At 48.8% G+C, this 22219-nt stretch overlaps 1 protein-coding gene across 3 annotated transcripts; it reads right to left on the bottom strand.

Annotated features, from left to right (window-relative positions):
* Positions 1 to 884: 884 nt before the first annotated feature.
* NEURL3 (neuralized E3 ubiquitin protein ligase 3) lies at positions 885 to 11456 on the bottom strand. 3 transcript variants are annotated; one of them, XM_016142940.2, is made up of 4 exons: positions 11171 to 11456; positions 8761 to 9246; positions 7778 to 7849; positions 885 to 1348 (listed from the first exon to the last, which is right to left on the bottom strand). In XM_016142940.2, exons 1-4 carry the CDS (start codon positions 11196 to 11198, stop codon positions 1269 to 1271), a joined length of 666 nt encoding a protein of 221 aa, XP_015998426.2. In that variant the 5' UTR covers positions 11199 to 11456; the 3' UTR covers positions 885 to 1268. The 3 variants fall into 3 exon arrangements, with proteins under 3 accessions (XP_015998426.2, XP_015998423.2, XP_015998422.2); XM_016142937.2 differs by lacking the exon at positions 885 to 1348 and adding an exon at positions 6327 to 7241 and having other exon boundaries at positions 11121 to 11454; XM_016142936.2 differs by lacking the exon at positions 885 to 1348 and adding an exon at positions 6327 to 7241 and having other exon boundaries at positions 11171 to 11451.
* Between the last annotated feature and the right edge of the window lie 10763 nt (positions 11457 to 22219).

The following is a 22219-nucleotide window of genomic DNA, read 5'->3' on the forward strand; positions in this document are numbered from 1 at the left end:
AAGCGACTGTTTTTGTTTTAACCAATATAGAAAGTCACCGTCCGTGTAAAAACAAAAGTTCAAGAGCAATTTAAATTTCTGCTCAATCCTATCTGCCCCATCTCATTCCTTTCCTCGAGGTAACCTCTCTTACCCTTCCACACCCTTTGCTATGCATTTGCACACACACAATTTTATATGTTTTTACATACACGAGATTTACTATATATCACAATCTGTATGCCAGAAATGTAGCGCTAACTTATTCTTTGTAACCAAGGCACAGTGTTCAATACATGGATAACTCTGGTTGATATAACCATTTACCTACTAGTGAACATAAGTTGTGCTCCCAAGGTTTCCTCTGTGACAAGTACCGCTGCCAGGAACATCCTTGCGTGCGTGCTCACTTACACACTCCCTCCATTTGTTTTAATCCAGTAACCTCCCATCCCACCTGTGCGAGCGACCTTCCAGAGTAGATACTGCTGGGGCGATGGGGTCGGAATACTTTACGTTTTAATAGAGAAGGTCTACCATTTTTTTTGCTCAATCCATTTCTATTCTTTTGGTATCTCATTGCTACCTTGATTTGCATTTTTTAGACCCTGGTGAAGGAGACCATCTATTCAGGTGTATATTGGCCACGTGGGATAATGCTCCTGAATGTGATCTTAGCCACCTTTCTGGGGAGCGATCTGTGCTTTTGTTATTGATTGTAGGAGTGACTATTTTATGTTTGGGCATCAACTCATTCTCTGTCCTACATGTTGAAAAAGTCTATTTTCTGCCTATTAACTTGCCTTTTAGTTTTGTTCATGTTTTTTTTGGCATGTAAAAGCTTTTAAAAAATTTGTATGTAATCCAACTTGTCCATCTCCCCTTCATGGCACTTGGTTGTTGTATCTTGTTTTAAAATGCCATCTCTACACTGAGGTCAAATATTCAATACTGTTCTCTATTTTTTTTTGTAGAAATATGACTGTTCCTCCAATATGCACTGCAAAATATGTTGAACACATCAAATGCAGTGCCTGTGCACAAGTACATAACATAATCATAAAAAATCATGCATCCAGTTAAATAAAATAGATTGGATCAAGAGACCCCTATTAAACATTTAAATGCTCAGAAAGTCATATAAATTATTTGTTAGATATTAGTTGTTAAATGGAAAAGTCATGTGCTATAATGATGCAAAGATAGCAACTCAAAGGAAACTCAAGTTACAGTAACAAATTACCCACCATTTCTGTGGCATCACAACAGACATTAATTTCTCACCCACATTATTGTCCAGTGTCTTGCCTCCTGGTCAGCATCACCTTCTTGCTTAGGCTTTGACCATCCCCTGGAATCTCAGGATCCTCTGAAGCCAGAAAGTAGATGGTAGGGGAAATGGGTGGGGCCTCAGCCCAGAAATAGCAACTATGCTTTCTCCTCATCGCCCCGGAGAAGGTTTAGAATGAAGTCTCAGGCTGGGCAGCTGCTTCCCAGCGACAATGCTGTACCTATCCTCGCTGTGAATCTTGCCAAACACCCATGAGTTGTGGATCCAAGGAGTTCTACATCATGGGCACCAGGACACCATGCCAAAGGAGCAGCTAGGCATGGTGGCCAGGCCACAGCCCATATCCCCGTTTGCTGTGCACACCATTGTCCTATGGGACTAAATCACATCCATCTCCTTTCCCTTCTGATGTTCCCAGATTCTTTTTATTACAATGGCTTTTCTGCTGGGAGAAACTCCTTCAGTCATTCTTTTAAGTTTGCTGGTAACAGATTCTTAGTTTGCCTCCACGTGAGAAGATCTTAGTGTCTTCATTCCTGGGCTGGTCACTTCTCTGGACACAGAATTCTAAATCGATAGCTCTTTTTTCCCCTACATAATTCTAATCTGTTGATTTGCTTTCTTGAACAAATCCACAAAAATATCAAAGTATTTCTTAAATTACTATTGTTTTATGACATCTTATTCTTGTTTCAAAATCATCTGGGCTATTTGAGTACATCGAAATGTCTGTATTAATCTTGGAAAAAGTTCCCCAAGGTCCGTGGAAAATCCCGCTGAGTCTTAAGATTGAGGCTGCACTGAATTCATAAATTTATGATGTTTTAGAAAGAAGTGATAGCTTCACCATATTGAGACTTTCACTCTTGAACATGATATAGCTCTTTTATTTTTGGTCTTTTAAAAATATATTCTACAGCAACTTCAATATTTTATTACATTTATTCCCAAATATTTAACAAGGCTTATTGGCATTGCTGATTTAATCTTCCTGGCTATTTTGAGCTACGTGTTATCACTATTATTAACCACGACCTATTAATATTTGGATGTTAATCTTGTAAGCTTTTAATACATTGACTACTTTTGTAATATCTTCTAGAGTTATTGAAATATTAGAGTTTTCTACTTCTTGAGCCAATTTGGATAATTTATATTTTCCAAGCATATCTTCCATTTTATCTAGGTTTTCAAATTATTAGTGTAAATTCATTGGTGCACATTATATTCTCTTGTTAAATCTTTATGTTGTTTGATGTATTCCCTTTTTTGTTGATATATTAATTCTAATTCTGTATTCTATGTGTTCAGTGAATATAGCTCATGATTTTATTTTTATTTTTTAAATCTATGGTCTAATACATAGAATGTTTTTATGTATGTTTGATATATTTGAAAAAGAATATATGTCCTTTGGTTTGGGATTGAAATATTGTATACATCTACTAGATGAACTGCATTTTTCAAATCACTCATAATCTTACTACTTTTTGTCTTTTTCATCTCTCCATTTCTCAGATGCGTTGAATATCCCACTGCTATTGTGCCTTTTTCAAATTTTGCCTTTTATTCACATCACTTTTTGCTTTTTCTTAGAAAGATACTTTGTTGGATGCATAAACATTTGAAACTATGTATCTTCTTAGCCGATTATTGCTCTCATAGATATGAATTCCCTCTTTATCCCCTATAACCCCTTTTTCCTCAAATTCTAGTTTGTCTGAAGTTAATATGGCTTCACCTGAGTGGTAGGTAAGACTAAGGAATCTGATCTGGCTTTTCAGACAATCAAGAACAGTGAGTTGGACTTAGTTTAAGGTAACTTTTACTTTGGTTTATAAAAAACTGGATCAAAGGATTTACATAAGATAAGCATGCAGAGTGTGGAGGTGACTCGTGGTTGCCCTCTTATTTCTCGCAGACATATGCCTAAAGTTTGGTGGATCTGGGTGGAGTAAGACATCAGAAGCGTAGAACCGTGGTCTCGCTTCAGCACCAGAAATGACCAATACCACATATACATCAGGAATTCAACCCATCAGGGAGCCTGGCTATCTGGCCTGGTAGCTGGGTTTTTTCTGAGTCACCACAGAGCAGTCTCTCCCAGGGGCACTTGTGCTACCCTGCCCAGGGATTTTCCACCTGTGATACCTTGAAGGATCTCCAAGGCAAGCATAATCATGGACTGCCATACCTATCTGCCTCCTGTTTGCATTTGCCTGGTATCTTTTTCTTTTCCCTTATTTTTACTCTCTGGATTTTGTTTTAGGTATATGTCTTAGAGACAGGATATAACTGGATTGCATTTCTTGGTTTTATTTTTATTTTTTGATTTGCCCCTACTGAAAAAATCCCTCTCAATTGATAAGTAAATTTAACTCATTTACATTTATCATTGGTTCTGCTCTGTTTGGACTTATTCCTGCTTTAGAAACTTTTTAAAGTTTACTTCTAGAAGCATTTTTTTCCTCCCCCTTTCTCGCTCTCTTCCTCCTTCTGCTATTCCCATTACGTGTCTGTCAAAGCACCTAATAATGTCCCACTCACAGGTCTCTAAGACTTTGTTCATTTTCTCCCTTTTCCTCAAACTAGATAATCTTGATGAATTTATCTTCGAGTTCATTAATCCTTTCTCTTTCTCAAATCTTCTATTAAGCTCCTGTAGTGAATTTTTCATTTCAGATACTATGCTTTTCAACCTCATAGTTTCTATTTGGTTGTTTTATAATTTCTGTCTCACTATTGATAATCTTAATCTGGCGAGTCACCAATGACACACTTTCTTTTAATTCTTTAGACATGTTTTCCTTTTGTACTTTGAACATACGATAGGTAATATGAAGTCTTTGTCTAGAAAGTCCATCATTTGGCCTCCCTCAAGGACAGTTTCTAGTGACTGACTTTTTCCTGCGCATAGGCCATACTTTCCTATTGCTTTTCAGGTTACACACACACACACACACACACACACACACACACTCACTCACACACACACACATTTTTGAAAACTGGGCTTTTTATATAACACAATGTGGCAACTCTGAATATCAGATACATGCACGCACACACACACCCCAAAGTTTCTCTTGCTGTTGTTTGTTTGTTTGTTTGTTTGTTTGTTTGTTTAATGACTCTTCTGTACAGCATACATTCCCTACAGCGTACAGCCACTGATACCTCTATTCAGTTAGCTTAATAGTCACCTAATGATTGGACGGAGATTTCCTTAACTGCTTTAAGCTAGAAAACATTCTGCCCTTTGCCAAGGAGTTCATATGTGGCTTGATGCATGTCTTCAGTGCTTAGGCAGTTTACAATTCTGTCTTAGCCCACATTTCCTGCTTTCATAGGGCCTCAAGGTCTGCCAGAACTGAGAGACTGAGGCCTTTCAGGTCTTTCCTGAGCATGTACATGGTCTTTCAGATCCCCGGGAATATGTCGGAGCTTTTTAACCTCCTCTATGAACATCCCATTTCTCAAATCCTCCTTTAAAATCTTTGGTGGGCTCTTGTTTGTCCCAACTGGTATCACAGTCTTAGGCAGCTGCGATGTTAATAATTGAAGCTGATTATGCTTGACAAACACCCTGGGAATTGGGGTTTTCCCATCCAGAGAGCCTTAAGTAGGAAAACAATGCTTTGGGAATTGGGGTTTTCCCATGGAGAGGTTTCAAGTTGGGTCAAATAATGACAACACCCTGTAAGTGAAGCTTTTCTAGGGAACTGCAGTACAGGTCAAACAGTGATGATGCTCTGGTGATTGAGCTTTCTTAGGAACTCCTGACCCAATTGTCCCCTCTGATGGCTGCGAGGCTGCTGTTTTTCAAGGATACCATGGAGTTGGGGTTAGAGGATGGGAGTGGGCCGAGTTCAAACACCGCAAACCTCACTGTCCTTACGTTCAGTAGTTTCTCTTGGATAAACCCTCTTCAGGTGATTTTTATAATTCTGCCAGTCTGATTGCTTTTAGGGAGGAATAGATTTGCAGAAGCCCTTACTTCACCATTCCAGAAGTCCCACCTCTGCTTAGGGATAGCGTCTACTGGTAGGCTAGGTGTGAACTAATAAGAAGTATTCACTGGAAATAGGGTTAAAGTGATGTCCTCGCCCTGGAGGTATCTGGGGTTTTTTGTTTGTTTGTTTGTTTGTTTGTTTGTTTTTAAAGAGACACTTAAAGGATGAAAAAACTTGTTTTAGGATCCATAAGGATCACCCCAAAATATAGGGTGACGTGAGGGCCCTTGGTAAAAATCAGTGGGCTGCCGGGATCACACCCAGGCCTGCATACCCAGCCCCATGACCCCTTGGCTGTGTCCCCTGGCTGGCGCCATGTGCAGGGAAGGCAGATGCCATGTTTTGAGTGCTTTCTCTAAGCTGCACATTTCATACTCGTTATCTTCACAGCTCACCAGCAAGGAAGATCATCTTATTTCCACTTTATAGATGAAGAAAGTAAGGCTCATAGAAATAAAGGCACATGCCCCAGGTTAGACATGCATGAGTGGCAGGGAGGGGCTCCTGCTCCAGAGTGAAAACTCTGAGGGGCCATCAAACCCAGGTCCTGCCCCTCTGACTGGCTACAGTGTGGGCCAGGAGGCAGTTTGAGGGCTCCCATTGTTGCGATTTGAAGCACAACAGATTTGAATCCCCTTTTAGCCCTCTTCCCCAGAGAGATGCCTCCCATTAGTCATGGAGAAGGGAACAACAGCCACATCACAGGTATAGCTTGCCTCCTGCAGCAAACAACTGCTGAGAGGACTCCCAGGTCGACTCCTCCTTTCATTCAAGACCTGAAGTCTCCGGAAAGCCCCCCAAGTCAAGGGTGTCACGGGTCAAGCCTGTGTGACTTCAGGGCTGGAAGCATAGGACAGGGACTTCACATGATCAGAAGAATAGAGTCCACAAGCCTGAGTGCTCACAGCCTGCCCAGTCCTCTGCAAGCACAGGGGTGTCTTTGCAGGATGGGAGGGCATGTCCCCAAATGCCCAGCTTCCTTACCAGCCCACGGCTCCACTCGTTCCCACTGATTGCAACAAAGGGGCACATTCATTACAAAGTCGTTCATAAAAGACAAATTTTATTTCGCTGTCTCAGAAATTGGCACGAAGACAGCACAATGACAACTCATTTTCCGAGTCACCTTTAGATATGTAATCTTACAGCCAAGGTGGGTAACTACTGATCCACTTTACTGAGGACTTGGCGGCAGTAACCCAGCTCCCACACTCTATCCACCCAGATGCCTCTCTGCGTCCAGTCTGGGTCCTTAAGTCTCAGTGGGCAGGGTTGCCATAGGTACACGCAGACACCGTAACACCCTCAGCTATAAAGCCAGGGGCAGGCTTCCCATCTCTGAACAAAGATCCTCCTCGTCAACACACATGGGTTCTTTAGTCCGAAGAACCCTGGCACTTATGTGCGGCTGTGCCAGGTGACCAGCCAAAAGCCTTGGCAAGCCCTGGGCACAAAGGAACCTGAAGCTAAACAGAGGGATCAGAAACCCACTGGCCACTGCTGAGCCACTGTCTACAGCTAGGCTTCCCATCAGGAGGACGGTTCCGGAGTGAACTGAAAGAGGGGCTTCTCCTCATGCCACTAGCCCTGACTTGTTTGGGCCAAGGGAAAGAGCCATCGTCCACTGTCTTCCTGCCTCTGGTGGCTTATTACCAACCAGCCTTTCTGACTTTCCTCCAGAGAGAGGGTGGGCTGCACCACCTCCTACTGCAGGGCTGGCTGGAAGCTAGGCTCAACCTACCACTCTGCCCAGGGGCCCTTCTGCAGTTCTCAGAGCAGGAGGACCCCACCTCATGCTGGGACTACAGCCTCGATCTCCCAGCGACATACAGGGCACCTGGCCGTGTCCCCGAAGACCCGCCAGGCACAGCAGCTGCAGAATTGTGTGTGGCCGCAGGGGATAAGGCAGGTGTTGACAGCATTGTGGAAGCAGATGACACACTCCTCTCCTGCTGTGGCTGGGAAAGGGGACGACATAAGTAGTTTAGAGGCACATGAGCCAGTACCCAGCCTACTCATGACAGAGCCATAGGACAGAGAACCAGGCAGCTGTACTGGGGATATCACCTCCTGAGAAAATGCTCACAACATAATCAAGTGAAAAAAATTGGTATGAAAATCATGATGTACATACACCTAAACCATGAAATTCCGATTTAGAAGAAAGGAATATATGTATGACTGGGAGGAAATTCACCTAGGAGGTAATAGGTTTAGTTTTTCTTTTTACTTCCTTCTTTATCCCTTAATATTTATTTTATTCCTGTTTGGCAAAGCTTTTACTCTGAACTGTGGATTGCTTTGGTAAAGCTGGGATGAAAAATAACATTATCTGTTCAGGAATGTGCTCTTGGAACTTGTAAACCAGCTGATATTCTCAAAGGCAGAGCTGAAGCCTGTGTGAGTGACATGACGGGACTTAAAGGATTCTCCTGAGCTCCCAGGGCTGGGGCCTCCCCGGCAGCCTCCCCTGGTGTTCACGGAAGCCACTCACCTTCAGGCTCAGATGGCATGTCCTCACGGAGGGCCCAGGGCGTGTCCACGGGGAAGGCTCCGGCTGCGACATCTAGGGCAGAGAGGAAGACTCAGCCTTGCAGGGCAATGTCCCCACCCCGGAGGCAGCACACATTGACTTTCTTTTCCATGTCACCCTGCAGAAGCTCCAGGAGCTCTGGGCAGGTGTCTGGCCTCATTCTGGTAATCTCTTTCCCAGCGTGGGCTGGCAGAGAATTTATGGGGCTGCAATCCTTTTTCCTAAACCATCTTCCCTCTAGTCACTGCCTCTTTGCCCCTCTGCTGCTGCCTGAGTGGAGACTCTCAGCATCAGTCATGGTCTCAAACCAAGATGTGCATCAGAATCCACCAAGAGGTGGAGAAAGTAGGTCCCACCCAGGCCTACCAAGTCAGGTAATCCAGTAGCTGTGACAAGCCAGTGCTAGGGAGGGGAGGGGCTTGGGCAGGGTCATGGACCACCAGCCCAGAAATGCCAGTATTTCTGGGTGTTCCTGTCTCTACCCACTCCCCTGAAGCCCACTTTCCTATAGGTGCCTAGAGGGAAGGTTTTATGCCCACCCACTCACCACACATCGCCCTTGTCCCACAGGCATCTTCTTGCTCACCTCTGCCCCTGCCCTTATGTTCCCTGGCTTGCCACGCTTGTCTACATTCAACTCCTACTTGCACTGCAAAGACCCAGCCCCAAATTTCTTCCTCCATGAAAGGTGATCAGTCCCTTAACCCATGTTTCAGGTGCTGGTTATATTTTATTATTCTTCAGGGGCAAGGTTGCCCTCCCTGAGCCTGGGTCTTGTCACCAGCTCCCATCTTAATAGCTGACACTGGAGGAACTGATGGAAAAACTGACAGAATATGAATGAAAGTTTCTCCCCAAGGCTCTGGATGCCGCCGAGCACCACCTCAGCCCCCACCTCTCCCCTCGGAGCTGGGCGCGTCTGTGGTCTGTGCCCGTGGCCTCACCCAGCAGCTCGATGGCTTTGGTGGTCCCGTACACGTCCATCACAGCCCAGAGAGGGGCGCCCATGGGCAGGCCTTTGCGCAGCAGGAGCCGGGGGCCCGCGTTGACCTGGGCGCAGAGCTGGCCGCGGCGGGTCACCCAGAAGGAAACCACGTCCCCCGCCATCGCGCAGCCGTGAGGTAGCATAGCCGCCCATGTCGGGCTCTGCTGCTCCAGGTCAGGGCACACGAAGGGCGGCAGGCTGGGCGCCGGCAGGTGCGCAGGGTCCAGGCGGGTGAAGCCCACGCGGAGGCCGCCGCACCAGCCATCCTGGTGCCCCAGCACGCGCAGCACCACGCGCTCCCTGGGCCTCACCGGCCGCTGGCTGAACACGATGCCATCGTGGAAGGTGGCGCACCGGTACGCAGTACTCTGCCGAGCATCCAGACGGACATGTATGCCCTTGGCCTCTGCATGGAAGCGAAGGATCTCCGGAGTCGCCTTGACATCTACGGGGTGCAGGGGATGTCAATGCAGGGACCCATCAGCCCCGCATGGCCAACTTGACCCACTTCCTTGCAGCACCTTGGGGCTACCTAAACCTTTGAGGGGGGGCGGGCATTTCCAGCATCCCCAGCTCCCCTAGCTGTCGACCCTGCCCTCAGCCCAGGGATCCCCCAGAGACCTGCCTTGAACCGGGGAGGAGCCACTTTGCTTGTCTGGGGTCTGAGTTCCCCTGTGGAAGCCCCATCCCCACCCCCTCAGCCTCAGTTCCCCTTCTATAGGCTGGTTGTTAAATTTAAAGGCTGTCAACATCCGGGATTGCTCATTGTCATCACTTAAAAAGAGCAGATCTGAGAACAGTAAGTGTAACATGGCCCTGGCTTTGCTCCACGGATACACTTATCTAATGTGTACATCTGTGTCCCACCTGAAGGACAGAGGACCGCTATCCTGGGCCTGGCCCATGGCTCCCATGAGGGTGCTGTTCCCTCTTCTTGTCTGACTTTCTGATTTTCCCACTGAGAACCTGAGTCATTTGTGATGGCCGTGGCCAATTAGAGTGACTTCCTTGCCCTAGAGAGAAGGGGTCCTGGCAGCTCGCCTTTGGGGTGGTGACTCAAGCTGGAGAGGGGGCTCTCAAGTCAGCTCCTCAATGCCTGGGGGTGGGCTTTGAAATCAAGGGACTTCCCGACCTGACTACTTGGCAGCCAGGGAAGGAAGGCTGCTTACTGCACAGCCCTTCCTCTGAACCCCAGAGGCTTGGGAGGACTCCAGAGGAGATGCTGGAGGAAGCTGGAGGAGCTTCCTCTCCAGAACTGCACTTAGCCAGCTCCCTCACCTTATCTCTCACCCTTTTCCTCTCCCTCTTCCCCTTCCATCCTCCCACCTTGCTGCACCCGCCCCAGGGGTGGGGAGCGGCAGAGGTGGGCACAGGCCCAGTGCAGCTCTCCAAGTAGGCCTATGCCAGCCCTGGGCTGGCATGGGGCCCCAGCATCCTCATGCCCACAGGTAGCCATTCTTATTACCAGCCCATTTCCAGGTAGACCCTATGGCTGCAAAAACAGAGTGACTTGCCTGTCAAGGGGGGCTCCCTAGTGGTTCCCCGCTGACCCAGGTTGGACCCACCTCTGCTGACTGCCAAGGAGTTCAGGGAACATGATTCATGGGCTTTAGAATGCTCCCCTTGCCCCCGGCCCCCCCCCCCCACACACACACCACACACACAGGTGAGCTCTAATGAGAGAACTGTTGTAGCAAAGCTCTTGGACTCTTTAGTGAGTGTGAGTCTGCTCTCTGCTCGATGAGGATCCCCACCATCGCCATCATCCTCGCACGGCCATACAGCCTTTCCTGGGCCAGGTACCTACGGAGCACTTTGAAGCCTTTCCACCCTCCCCCAGCTCCACAGAGAAGTACTCAGGGGGAGCTGGCTTGGAGAGGCTGCAAGTTGCAGCCAGAGTGAGGGAACCTAGGCCCAGCTCCTGTACCCCTGCACTGCCTCCTTCATGTCACCCCTAGTGCCTGGGGTCCAAACACAGTTGCCTCTGCAGCAGCAGTGGTGGCAGTGGCAGCAGAGGCGGCATCAGCTTGGTTCCTCCCCCCTCGAAGCTCTGGGTGCCACCTGTCATTGGTGTGTGAGCTCTCAGTGCCCGTAGAGGATGGGGATAGAGGCTGGGGCTTTTTGCCTGGGAAGGAGCCAGGTCCAGGGAGGGCAGTCACATTTCTGGAGGTAAGAGCCCAGGGTCGGGTCTCTGCCAGAAACTGGTAAGAGGGAAGCTGTGGCCTTAGGTGACCTTTTGGTCTGTGCTTAGCAGGCGGGCTGCACTAGCCTGACCTGAGGATGAGAAAACTGAGGCCCCAGTGATAGCCCAGAACCCACCTGCTTCTTGCATCCCTGGTCCAGGGAACAAGCTCTGGGCTTCCACTTACCAGCCTGGGAGCAGAGCTGGGCACCCATCAGCCTGAGGTCCTCCGGCCCAGGGTTCTTGGTTCTGGAGGGAGTTCTCTGGAGAGGCCAGTGGTTTCCAGAGTCTACACGGGTCCCCTGTTATGAGCTAGGATCTGTTACAGGGTTGATGATTAATCAGACATTGCTGTCACGAGTTACAATAGCTAGGGAATTTCCTGGTGATGTCTTCTCGCTGCAGTTGGCCAGCCTGAGGGAAGCAGGGGCTGAAATGGGCTGGGCTAAGTTTGGGTGGACTTCTATCTCACTTCTGAGCAGTCGTATGCCAACTGCCTGTGCATTATAATTGTCTGCAGCATGTTTACAAGTACCTGTCTGAGCCTACACCTGCCTCCAGAGCCTGATTCCAGTGGCCTGGGGTGGGACTAGTACCAGCCATTTTTAAAAGCACCTGAATGATTCTAATGCACAGCCAGGGTGGAGAGTCACCTGGCACATAGAAGGCACTTAATCAGTGTTGCCAAAGTGGGCTAATGAATTTCCTGCATCCTGGAATCTGGGAAGAGGCCAGGCCACAGGTCTCTGCAGAGAGATGGCAAGGCAGGTGAACCTGAGTGTGCAGTTGCTCCCCAGCCTCGCTGGGGCTGGAGTTCCACCTTCCAGGACCCACTCTAAAGTGCAAGTAGTCCCCAGGAGCTCCTGCCAAACGCCTGGCTCCCAGGGCATCGGCTGTGGCAAAGAGGCCACAGAGCCTCTGCCCTTTGTCCCCACAGGGACACTGAGGCTGGCGACTGGCAAGTAGTGGGCTCTAACCTCATGCTTCACATGTACAATACTCCCATGACCCTCCAGAGCAGCTTACTGAATGAGGATTGATTCAGAAGGTCCAGTCATGCCCAGGACCCTGCTCTCTTACCAGGGAAGCTCATGGGCCCTGCCTTAGAGAGAAATCCTGTGCCAGTTTGCAGATGTGTGAGTGCCTGGGCCTCTACCAGCCCACTTAGCCCTTCCCAGGACCCCAGTCAAGTCCATGATCATGCCTACTCTAAACCTGGCTAAAGGAATGACACCCCACACAGGTCCCTGGGAGTAGTGGTGCTGGTGGCTGGTCTGGGGAGGTGGCAGATGGGGAAAGGACAGAAGTTTGGAGACCTAGGCTCTGCCTCCTGTGTTTCCTTGCCCTCCTTTGCCCTCTCTGGGCCTTAGTGTCCCCATGTATAAAAATAGGAAGCCAAGATGAGCTGGTCCATGGGTCCCTTCTAACCCTGATGTGCTGTGACTTTGATTTTGGTGAATAAAGGGGTGACAGTAGCCTGGACCCAGGGGTTCAGAAGATGTTGCTGCCACCCTGGGCCTTCTCTGCCGCACCAAGTCCCCTGACAGGCTCCCTCAATTCCTTCTCCAGAAGCAAAGACCAAAGGCAAACTAGTGATGGGTCAGCAGTAATCACAAGTCCAAGGTTGACAGTTCCAGCTGGCCCTGCCTGAGGCGCGGACTCACAGTTTATGCTCCTGCTGGCCCAGCCTGGGTGGCTCCAGTTGCAGGCATCCCCTGTCTTTGGGTGGTGCCAGGAGCCCTTAGTTCTGGCTTTCTCCCTCACTGCACCCCCTCCGCTCCACCTGAACCACTGGCTGCCTTGGTAGTGCCTAGAGCACCTTGTTGATAAACCACATTCCTGCAAACGAGGTCATTATGAAACCTTATCAGGAAAATCAGGTCTTGAGCTCAGCCTGTGTGGAAAATTACTAGGCAATCTGTAGACATTAGACTGCCTGATGCCACCAGGCTGGAAAGGTGTAGTCCCATCTTCAGGAGCTCAGTGGAGGTAGGCCTTCTGAGGAGCTGAGCACCCACCCCAAGCCTGACTTGGGCAGGGCGGGGGTGCCCAGGGGGAACTACCAGCGCATACCCCTACGTATGTGTGGTTAACAAGCACTGTCCTGTCCATGCTGGTGGCATGCCTCAACAAAGTTCTATTTGCCGTGTCATCCCCATTGTACAAATGGAGAAACTGAGGCATGATGCCACAAAGCAAATTGTTCACAAGTACAAACCAGGACTTGGCCCAGGGGTCTGGCTGGAAACTGGTGCCTTGGCCACTGGTGCTATGTCCCCTCTCTCAGACCACTCTGAGCCCCTCCGAGTATTTAGTTCTCAGTGATGTCTTCTTCATCTGACTGTGTCGGAACGCAGTGGGAGCTTTATGGGTAGTAACCGACTGGTCACCCGAGTGTGAGGTGGAAGCCACCCCACGATGGAGCCTGCACTGTTCCCCCACCTTCAGGCCACCAGCCACCACAAGGCTGTCTTAAATGTTGGTTCCAAGAAGTCATTGTTTGGCCTTGGGTGGATGGCAGCTTCCAGACAGGGACTAGGGTTCCCCCTGGTGGCTGCAGTCAATACTGTGGGATGCACCGAGGCCCTCATGACTGGGAGGAGTGCCTCCCAGGAGGAGCTGGCACAGGGACCGAGGCTTCTGAGACCTCTGCACCTCCTCCCTGACCCTGCAGCTACCCACATTCTGCCTGCTTTCCTGAGGGTCCCCTGGGTTGACTGGCAGTCAACCCTGAGTTAGCCCAGGGCCCCATCAGTTCAAAGGGCTTTCACATAGGTCACCACCTAAGATGCCCCTAGCACACTGACAAGCTGCTGGACAGCTGTTTCAGTCCCCACCATACGGCTGAGGAAGCAGAGGCTTGCCTAGGGTTCGTGCCAGCCTGAGGCTGGGCACCCATTCCCACCTGAGACAGGGGCAGCTCAGCCCGTGTCTCCTGCCATCGGGACCCCGGGACTCCTACTTTTTTATACTTGCCTTGTTAAGATGTTCTCCGCTGGGCCAAAATCTCGTGGGGCAAGGGGCTTCCATGCCTGGAAACCAGCCCCTAGAGCGATCAGGGCCATGCACACAGTAGGTGGTGGGGATGGATTTGTCGCTGCCAAACAGCGCAGTGAGGCAGTCTCTTTACCAAGTGCCCACCCACCTATCTAACGACCCAGCAGTTCCACTCCCGGATGAGTGGCCTACACAACAAACTCAGGGGCCTACGTCCATAGAGACTGGTGCAGGACTGTTCAGAGCAACGCTGCTCGTGACAGCCTCAGACTAGACTCAGCCCAAACGTCCATTATGCTGGGCGCTGAGCGGCGACAGGAAGCGCTCGCTGCTGCGATCTGGCCTCAGGAATGTAGGGCAAGAGTGCTGTCCTCAGGTGATTTCTGTTGGAATTGCACCATAGTCCGGGATCCCTCGCCTGTCCAGGCGTGGATCTCCAGAAGGATCCCTCCCTCACGAGCCCCATCAGTAATCTCTGTCCCAGGTCTGCTCCCTGGGGCACCCAACCCCAGAATTGGGTGAAAAGGAAATCACCATGTAGTCACATCATGGCAGTAAAAACAAATTAGTTAAACGCAACAATGGGTTAAACTCCACCGATGTGTTCAGGACCCACGAACAGATAGCACCCACAGCATGCTTCCATTCACATGAAGGTCAAAACTGGCTAAATTAATCTTCACTGTTAGAAGTCAGGTTAGTGTTCACCTTTGGGAGGGGCACACGAAGACTTTGGGTGCTGGCGGTGTCCTCCCTCTTTATCGGTGGTGTGTATAAATATAGAAAAAATCCAGCTGTCTGGACCCTCAGGTTGCATGTCAATTGCATCTTGATCATATATTGGCTAAACTCCCTTCCAGCCCTAAAACTGATTCTAAGTAGGCTGGTGAATGATGGAAAACCTGTGCCCATGGAAGCCAGAGTGCTTGGCCCACCACTGCCTCCTGCTGGAGTGAAATGCAACTGAAGGTGGGTTCCCTGCCCAGTCACTCACTGGCTGTTTTCCTCCCCAGTCGCTTCCTGTCTACGAGACCCCCCAACAACTCTGGAGGTCCGCCAAATCCTCCCCATTGTCAATGCTTGTTTTGGTCAGGAGAGACCCTCCCCCCAGGTGAGAAACTACCCCCCACTCCAGGTGAGGACCACAGGCAAGGACTCCTGGTGAAGAGTGACCCCCGCCCCCCCGCCCCCCCCCCCCCCCCAGTCTTGCCCCAGACAAGGAGCGACCCCCACCCTAGGCCTCCTGATGCATGCATGGCAGGGCTAGGATTCCAAATGGCAGGTGCTCGGGTAGACACCAGCCTATTCTGTCTCTCTGGGGCCTCCCCTCCCCACTTGAGTTTTAGGAAATAAGACCAGAACCAATCCAGCCCCAGGGCAAAGGGTGTCTGCCCCTTGGGCTCTGTGCCTACTGACCACCACTGCCTCTCTCTATGTGACAATATCTGTTGGAGGGAAAGAAGTCAGGTCCGCGAATTGGGTCTCAGTGAGCCTGTGTTATTCTGAGGATTGAGTTTCATGGGTGTCTAGCAGCTAAATCCAGCCTGAGCCTGGGCACCATGTGGGTGTACACAGTATATGCTCTGCGCCCTTCCCCCTCCCCACTGAGAGTACAGTGCATCCCTCTCTGGTGTGCCTTCACTGGGGACCTCATTAACTCATGGACTCTTTCAGTTGGACAGCCAGCAAACACTTCCTGGAGCTGGTGATGTACCAGCTCTGTACTAATACAACAGACTAGCTTAGTGCCAGTGGCAGCACAGAGGTGGCTCTCTGCCATCAACTGGCTGTAGGGCTTGGGTACATTACAGATGGGGAAACTGAGGCTCAAGGTTGGGTAACTAGTACAGGTTACACTGGGCTGAGTCCAAATTCTCCACCCTTTGACTAATTCTAAAATAAAGACACTTAAACCTCTGAGTACAGGCCCTGGAGGCATTGAAAACTGGACAGAAGTGTTGTGTGTGTACTTGGCGGCATGTACATATTTTTAAAAACCACACTTCTTTGTGCTCAGGGGTACCCCGATAGGTGAGGTGGCTTCTAGGTGAGGGTGGAATTGCCAATGGAGCCTGTGTTTGCAGGGACCCTATGAGGGCGGAGCCCATCTGTGGGCCCCTCCTGTCCCCTTGCCTAGTGGGGTGTGCTATTCTCAGAGTTGAAGTAAAATGCCCAAGCACTCTTTTTAGGTCCATTGGCACCCCTGGACCCAATGTCTCCTCTCAAATCTCTCTGGGGGTGCTCAGCAAAGGCCCTCACATTTCTCCTGGCTCCTTGCCCTATTTCTTCACACTCCCCGTCTCCCTTCCTTGGACATTCTCTTCCATGGAGCCTAGCACCCCCAAAGAGGGTTTTATTCAAGTGCCACTGAGGTGGCATTTGTGAGCACCATGCTGACTAAAGGTGTTGGGTCGCTCTAGTTGGGGGAGGGAGGACCTCTAGTGCAGCTCAGCATGGGAACACAATCTATCAAAGCTCAGCTGCCATGATTTTCAAGGCCCTGGCATGTTTCTGCCATCAGGATTTCTCACTATATGTTCTTTAGAAGTCAAGGCCTTCTCCTGCCCTCTGCTCCTTATTCTTCTGTCTCTGGGGGCCAGCTCCACTCTCCTCACTCTGTCTCCCTGTTTATTCCTGATGCAGAGACCTCCGGTCTGAACCAACACCACCCAGGTCCACCCTTGCAGGCCCAAAAGCTCCCTGGGGTGCTCTGGTAAGCATGAAGATCATTGCTCTCAGCTTCTGGCAAAACTGTGCACTGAACTAACACCAATTCCTCTCCCCCTGAAAACACGAGAAACTCGATAACACGTAGCTGAAAGATGTTGGAACCACAGTGGAACTTGGAAAAACAGAGGGGGACCACCCAGATGCCACTCGTACAGAAAGGTCATGAAGCTGGTTAGCTCTGATCCTGGGTTTGGGCCATAAAGACAAGGGCTGAAGATTCAATATTGCCTGGTGCCAGGAGCTGTCGACTTAAGAAGTGGGACTGAGACTCCTATATCAGTTAGAACCTTGGGAAGGGTGCGTCAGGAGAGAATCCATCCAACCACCTGGGGTAACTGACAGTGAATCTTGCCTTGGCTACAGCTCTGGGTGGGAGAATGTATTTCTGGAAAAAAATAAAAACTTACGACTTGAACTGCTAATGAAGGTGACATCCAAATTTATGCTGTCCAAGGGATGAAGAGTTCCCAAGCTGAAAAATCAACACAGATATAGTTCGCTGATGAGCCCTGGGACAACTAGCATTAAAAAAAATACACAACGGATATCCAAGGTCATTCTCATAACCCAGGACACACAAGACTCCCACACAGTGAAACCATTTCATTGAAGATAAGCTCGTGAACACCAATTCCATTGCATGAAGAAGCCATCTACTGGGAAGGAGCTGGCAAGTACAGCAAACAGGGGAGCCCCCATCTCCAAGAACATGAGTAATAGGACAAGCTGAGGGAGGTGTCAAACCAGCATGTTAAAGTGGTGAGAAACATAAAGGGAGGAATAAAAATGACAGTGGAAGACAGAATAATATGGAGAGATTTAAAAAGGGACTGAGGAAATGAAAAATATAACGAACCAGCAAGCCAGCAGATAGACATAGTGGAGGACAGATCTGAGTAAATTAATCAGGAAACTGCACTCTGACAAAGGACTAGGACATGTGAAAGAAACGTTAAGACACATGGGTGATAAAATAATATGGTCCAATCCACAACTAACAGGGGTTCCAGATGAAAAGATTAAAATGAGTGGGACTGAGACGATATTTGCAATATTCAAAAAAAAAAAAAAAAGGATGAAAATTTTCTAGAATGGATGAAAGACATGAGTCTTCAGATATCTTCAGATGCCTAGGCAGGATAAATAAAAATAAATCCACATACAGAAAATCCACCACAGAACACCAAGGATAATATTAACAGCAATCAGAGAGAAAACTTGGCTTACTTAAAAAAAGAGCAATAGTTAGATTGGTTGGAGGTGACTAGCCACAAAAATAGAGGCCATAAGTGAACAAGAAAAAATATCTTCAAAGTTCTGACATAAAATAACCATCAACTTCAAATTCTACATCCATGAAAATTATTATTAAGAGTAAGAATGAAAATAAAAAAAAGACACCTGCAGACAAGAACAAGGCTTATTGCTCAAGATCCTCACTGAAATAACTGCTATAGGATATCTGTGAGTAAGAAGGAACCTGAACTCATAGGAAATATGTGCAGCAGGAAGTATCCTAGTTATCATCTGGGACGTAGCTAATCACATCAAACTGAGTAGAGTAAAAGAAGAACCATTCTCCTGTGCTGACAGATTCTGTGTGTCAGGAATGCAAACAGCACGGTCAGGATGGCTTGTCTTTGCTTTATAACTTCTGGGGCCTCAGCTGGAATGTCTGAGATGTCTGGGAGTGACTTAGATGGCTTAGGATTGGAAACAGGTGGACTTCTTAATTGACATGTCTGTCACCTGAGCTACAACACCTTCGAGACTGTGCTCAGTGGGGATTATTGACTGTGGCACCTACATATAGTCTTTCCATGGCAGTGTCCACAGAGAGGTGCATTCCAAGAGACCAGGGGAAGGTGTATGGCCTTGGTAAAGGCAAGTCTATCAGGTCTCCAGATTTAAGAGGACAGGAATTAGATGTCACTTCATGATGGTAGAGTGTCAAAGTCATACTTCAGAACATGTAGGATGGCAGATGTGATTGCCTCATCTGTGGAAAATAGCATCCACCACAGTGAACGAAGAGATGTAACCACGTGTAAATCTAAACAGTTACTGATGTATACTGCCGCTGACAATAATACGAAATTGGGGGTGTTGAAAGTAAGGTGGAAATAAAATATTAGCTAATAATACCTGGAAAAGGGGAGGAGGGTATCCGGAGCTGAAGCTTTCAAGGTCCTTGGCACTGCCTGGAAGAGTAGAGAGATGCTGACTGATTGTATCCCTTGTTAAGTTAAATATACATGATCAAGACATAACATAACCACTACAAAAATAAAAATATAATGTGTAATATCTAAACCAGTATAGAGAAAGGAGTGAGAGAAAGAAAATTTGGTCAGTCTAACAGAAGGCAGCAAAAGGAGGAGAGAAGCAAAGACATGGTTATATGAGAGAAATAAAATAACAAATTACAACCAAATATAACAATAATAACAATAAATGTAAATAGACTGAATTTACCACTTAAGTAAATGAGAGTCTCAGATTACACTTTTAAAACTCTAGTCACATGTTGTTTATGAGAGATATACCTAAGCAGGTACTAATCAAAAGAAAATGGTGGAGCAATGTTAATATGAGGCAAAATTGACTTTAAGGCAAAAGTCATCAGTAGGGAAAAGGAATCATTATTTAATGATAAAAACAACAATTTACCGACAGGAGATAACAACCTTAAATCTGGCTGCACCTAATAACTTCAAAATGTATATAGCAAATATTGACAGAATTACAAGGAAAAACTGGCAAAGCCACACACAATGGGATATTTTAAACAATAGCAAGAATGGTTTTTGCACGACCGTGGCACTGTCTACACACAGTATGTGCTCGGTACACCACACGTGCATTTCCCCCCTCCCCACCCCACAGCTTCTGCGGGATGTGCAAGGGCAGGCACATGGTGAGCCTCAAGGAGGCCAGAGCAGACTGTGCTGGAGGGGACTCCATTGGGATCGAACATAGATGAAGACTAGAGAAAGCCTTTGTCCCCCAGACCAGAAACCAAAGCCCATGGTGCTCTGGTCTTGGTCAGTTAGGTGCTGCCCACCCCTGGGCCACACACAGCTCTGCCCAGCATGCAGAAGAGGGCAGGATGCAGGTTTGGAGCCTAGTGACCCACATGAGGCGCATTTTTCCCACGTTCATATTACCGTCTTCACATCAACACTGAGAGATAAGCGTTCCCATTCTACAGATAAGGAGGGTGAGACCCAAAGGGGAAGCAGCAGGCCCAAGGCAAAGCATGGAGCAGGGATGGGAGCTGCTCAGCCTTTGAGTTTGTCATTTCACTGATGATGGGTACTGTACCTCAGGCTCAGGGTAGCCCCCTCCGCCTCATCCCCAAGGGGATGGCTGAAACAGCGGGGGTCAGAGCAGAGGGGACAGTGCCCTTCAGGGTGGGATGCCTGGCTGCTACCCTTCACATCTATGGCTGCCTCCTTCCCCTCCACAGCAGGCAAGAGCAGCGCCCTGGGGGCTCTCCACTTCAGGGCAGCCCCTCAGCCCCCAATCTGAGGCTAGTCAAAAAAGCTTCCCAGAATGCACAAGGCCATGACCAAGCCCCAAACCCCTCCTCTCCCTGTCCCCCTACACTTGCAGGGAATCCAGAGTCTGCAGAGCTTTTTCCCCAGACCAGGGCGCCCTTCACCTCAGGTTGTCCTGCCTCCTGTCTCTTTCCCGGCTGCCCCTCTTGCATGGTAGGAGTCCTGGGTGATGCGCAGGGAACATGAGATGAGGTGGGGGTGGGATGAGATGTTCGTGAGTCTGCGTCCAAGCCTTACCTTTTCCCAGAGTTAGTGACAAACTAAAATAAAAGGAGCGTTCGGGCTCCAGGGGGAGGCCAAGGGCCCTGGGTTCCGTGGTGCAGGCAGCTGTGACTGCGCCAGCTGCTAGAAGGCAGCAGCAGATCATAAAGAAACCTTTCCCCGGGAGGACTAGGTTGGGACAGAAACTGATGCCAATTCTGACCTGTCCCCAAGCCGAGTGTACAGAATGTGTGTTGCACCCAGCCCACAACCCTAATCCCTGCAGCGCACACGTCAGCCCGCCAGTGGCTGTGTTTCTCTTGAGCACACACAGCTCCTCTTTCTAGAACTTTTCACACCCCAGACAGGAATCACTCTGCCCTTTTACAGATAAGGAAACCGAGTTTACTGAGGTTAGGCACCCTGACCAAGGTCACATATTTAGAAAGTGGTGGAACTTCTCAAGCTACAAAGATGGGGAAATGCTCATCATTTGTAGAAAAATTTTCACCAAGGCATAAGAACACAGGTTTCCAGTTAACCCTCTGTTACCCAGAACAGCCACTTCCCCAGAAGGCCTTGCACACGCATGTTTGTGTGAGCCTGAATGCACTGAGGATTCTCATGAACAGGGCTCCTGGTAGAGGCCCAACCACAGGGAAAAAGTGTACGGGAACCTGCAACCATATTCTCTGAATTTAGTCGTGGGCTTGGAGATCCCCAGGTAAAACATAACAAAACACCTCGTTCTAAGAGACTGGCAGAGACGGCAAGGGAAGCCACCATGAGGGGCATAAGCTTCCTTTTCTGTACTCCTTCCAACTCCTTGTGCTCCTGAGCAGCCAACCCTGGGTTAACAGGCCACCAGCCTGTACTCATCGCAATGCTGAAGGAAAAGAAGGTGCCCAGCAGGCCGAGATAGCACTCAGCCACCAATTGGCAGAGTGGCCTTTAGTGGGTCACCTTCCCTCTCTGGGGTTTAGTTTTCCCATCTGCTAAGTCAGGAGTCAGCAAAGTTTTTGTGCAAAGGGCCAGGTAGTGAATATTTTGAACTTAAGGTTTCAGTCAGAAGTTTTTGTGGTTTGTGTATGTGTGTGTGTTTTACAATCCTTTAAAAATGTAAAACCTTATAAAAATGGGACCAGGCTAGAATGTACCAAAATAAGGCAGAACTCCTCTGCTCCCCATCCTACCTCCAAGTTATCATTCAGCTCCTTAAAGTAGAGATGCTGCCACTTTCTCACAGGAGCAAGGGGGGGTTCCCTTCACTCTGAGTGTTCATGGTCTCCTCCTGCTCTAAACCACTTATTATAATATTGACAGACTTCAATATACGTATTAGCAGCTGCTGTACCTTGGGGCCATGTTGATGCCTTCCCCCTTCCACAGACTTTCTCACAATATGGTAACTACGAAAGCATAATTACAGGTGTCCTGGTAGGTCAGTGGTCACCTGGGTATTAACTGACCCAACCCTGCCAGCCCCACCACTAGCACTGCCCTGCAGACAGAATGTGCATGTGTGCATGTATGTAGGCATCTGTGTCCTTCTCACACACTTAGCTGACTCTGCATGCCCCTGACCCTGGCCATACTTTGCGTTTACCCTTGTGAAGCCAAGCCCTCCATGCCAGAGCCGTCTTGCCGTTCATGGGACTTCCCGTTCAAGAGCAGCCGTGTGCCTGGCCCTGCCAGCGAACTCACAATTGTCCTGCTTACAGGGCACATTCTGTGCTGAGTTCGCGAGC

The sequence above is a fragment of the Rousettus aegyptiacus genome, unplaced genomic scaffold (genome assembly GCF_014176215.1).
Source record: "Rousettus aegyptiacus isolate mRouAeg1 unplaced genomic scaffold, mRouAeg1.p scaffold_m13_p_7, whole genome shotgun sequence".
Classification (NCBI taxonomy): Eukaryota; Metazoa; Chordata; class Mammalia; order Chiroptera; family Pteropodidae; genus Rousettus; species Rousettus aegyptiacus.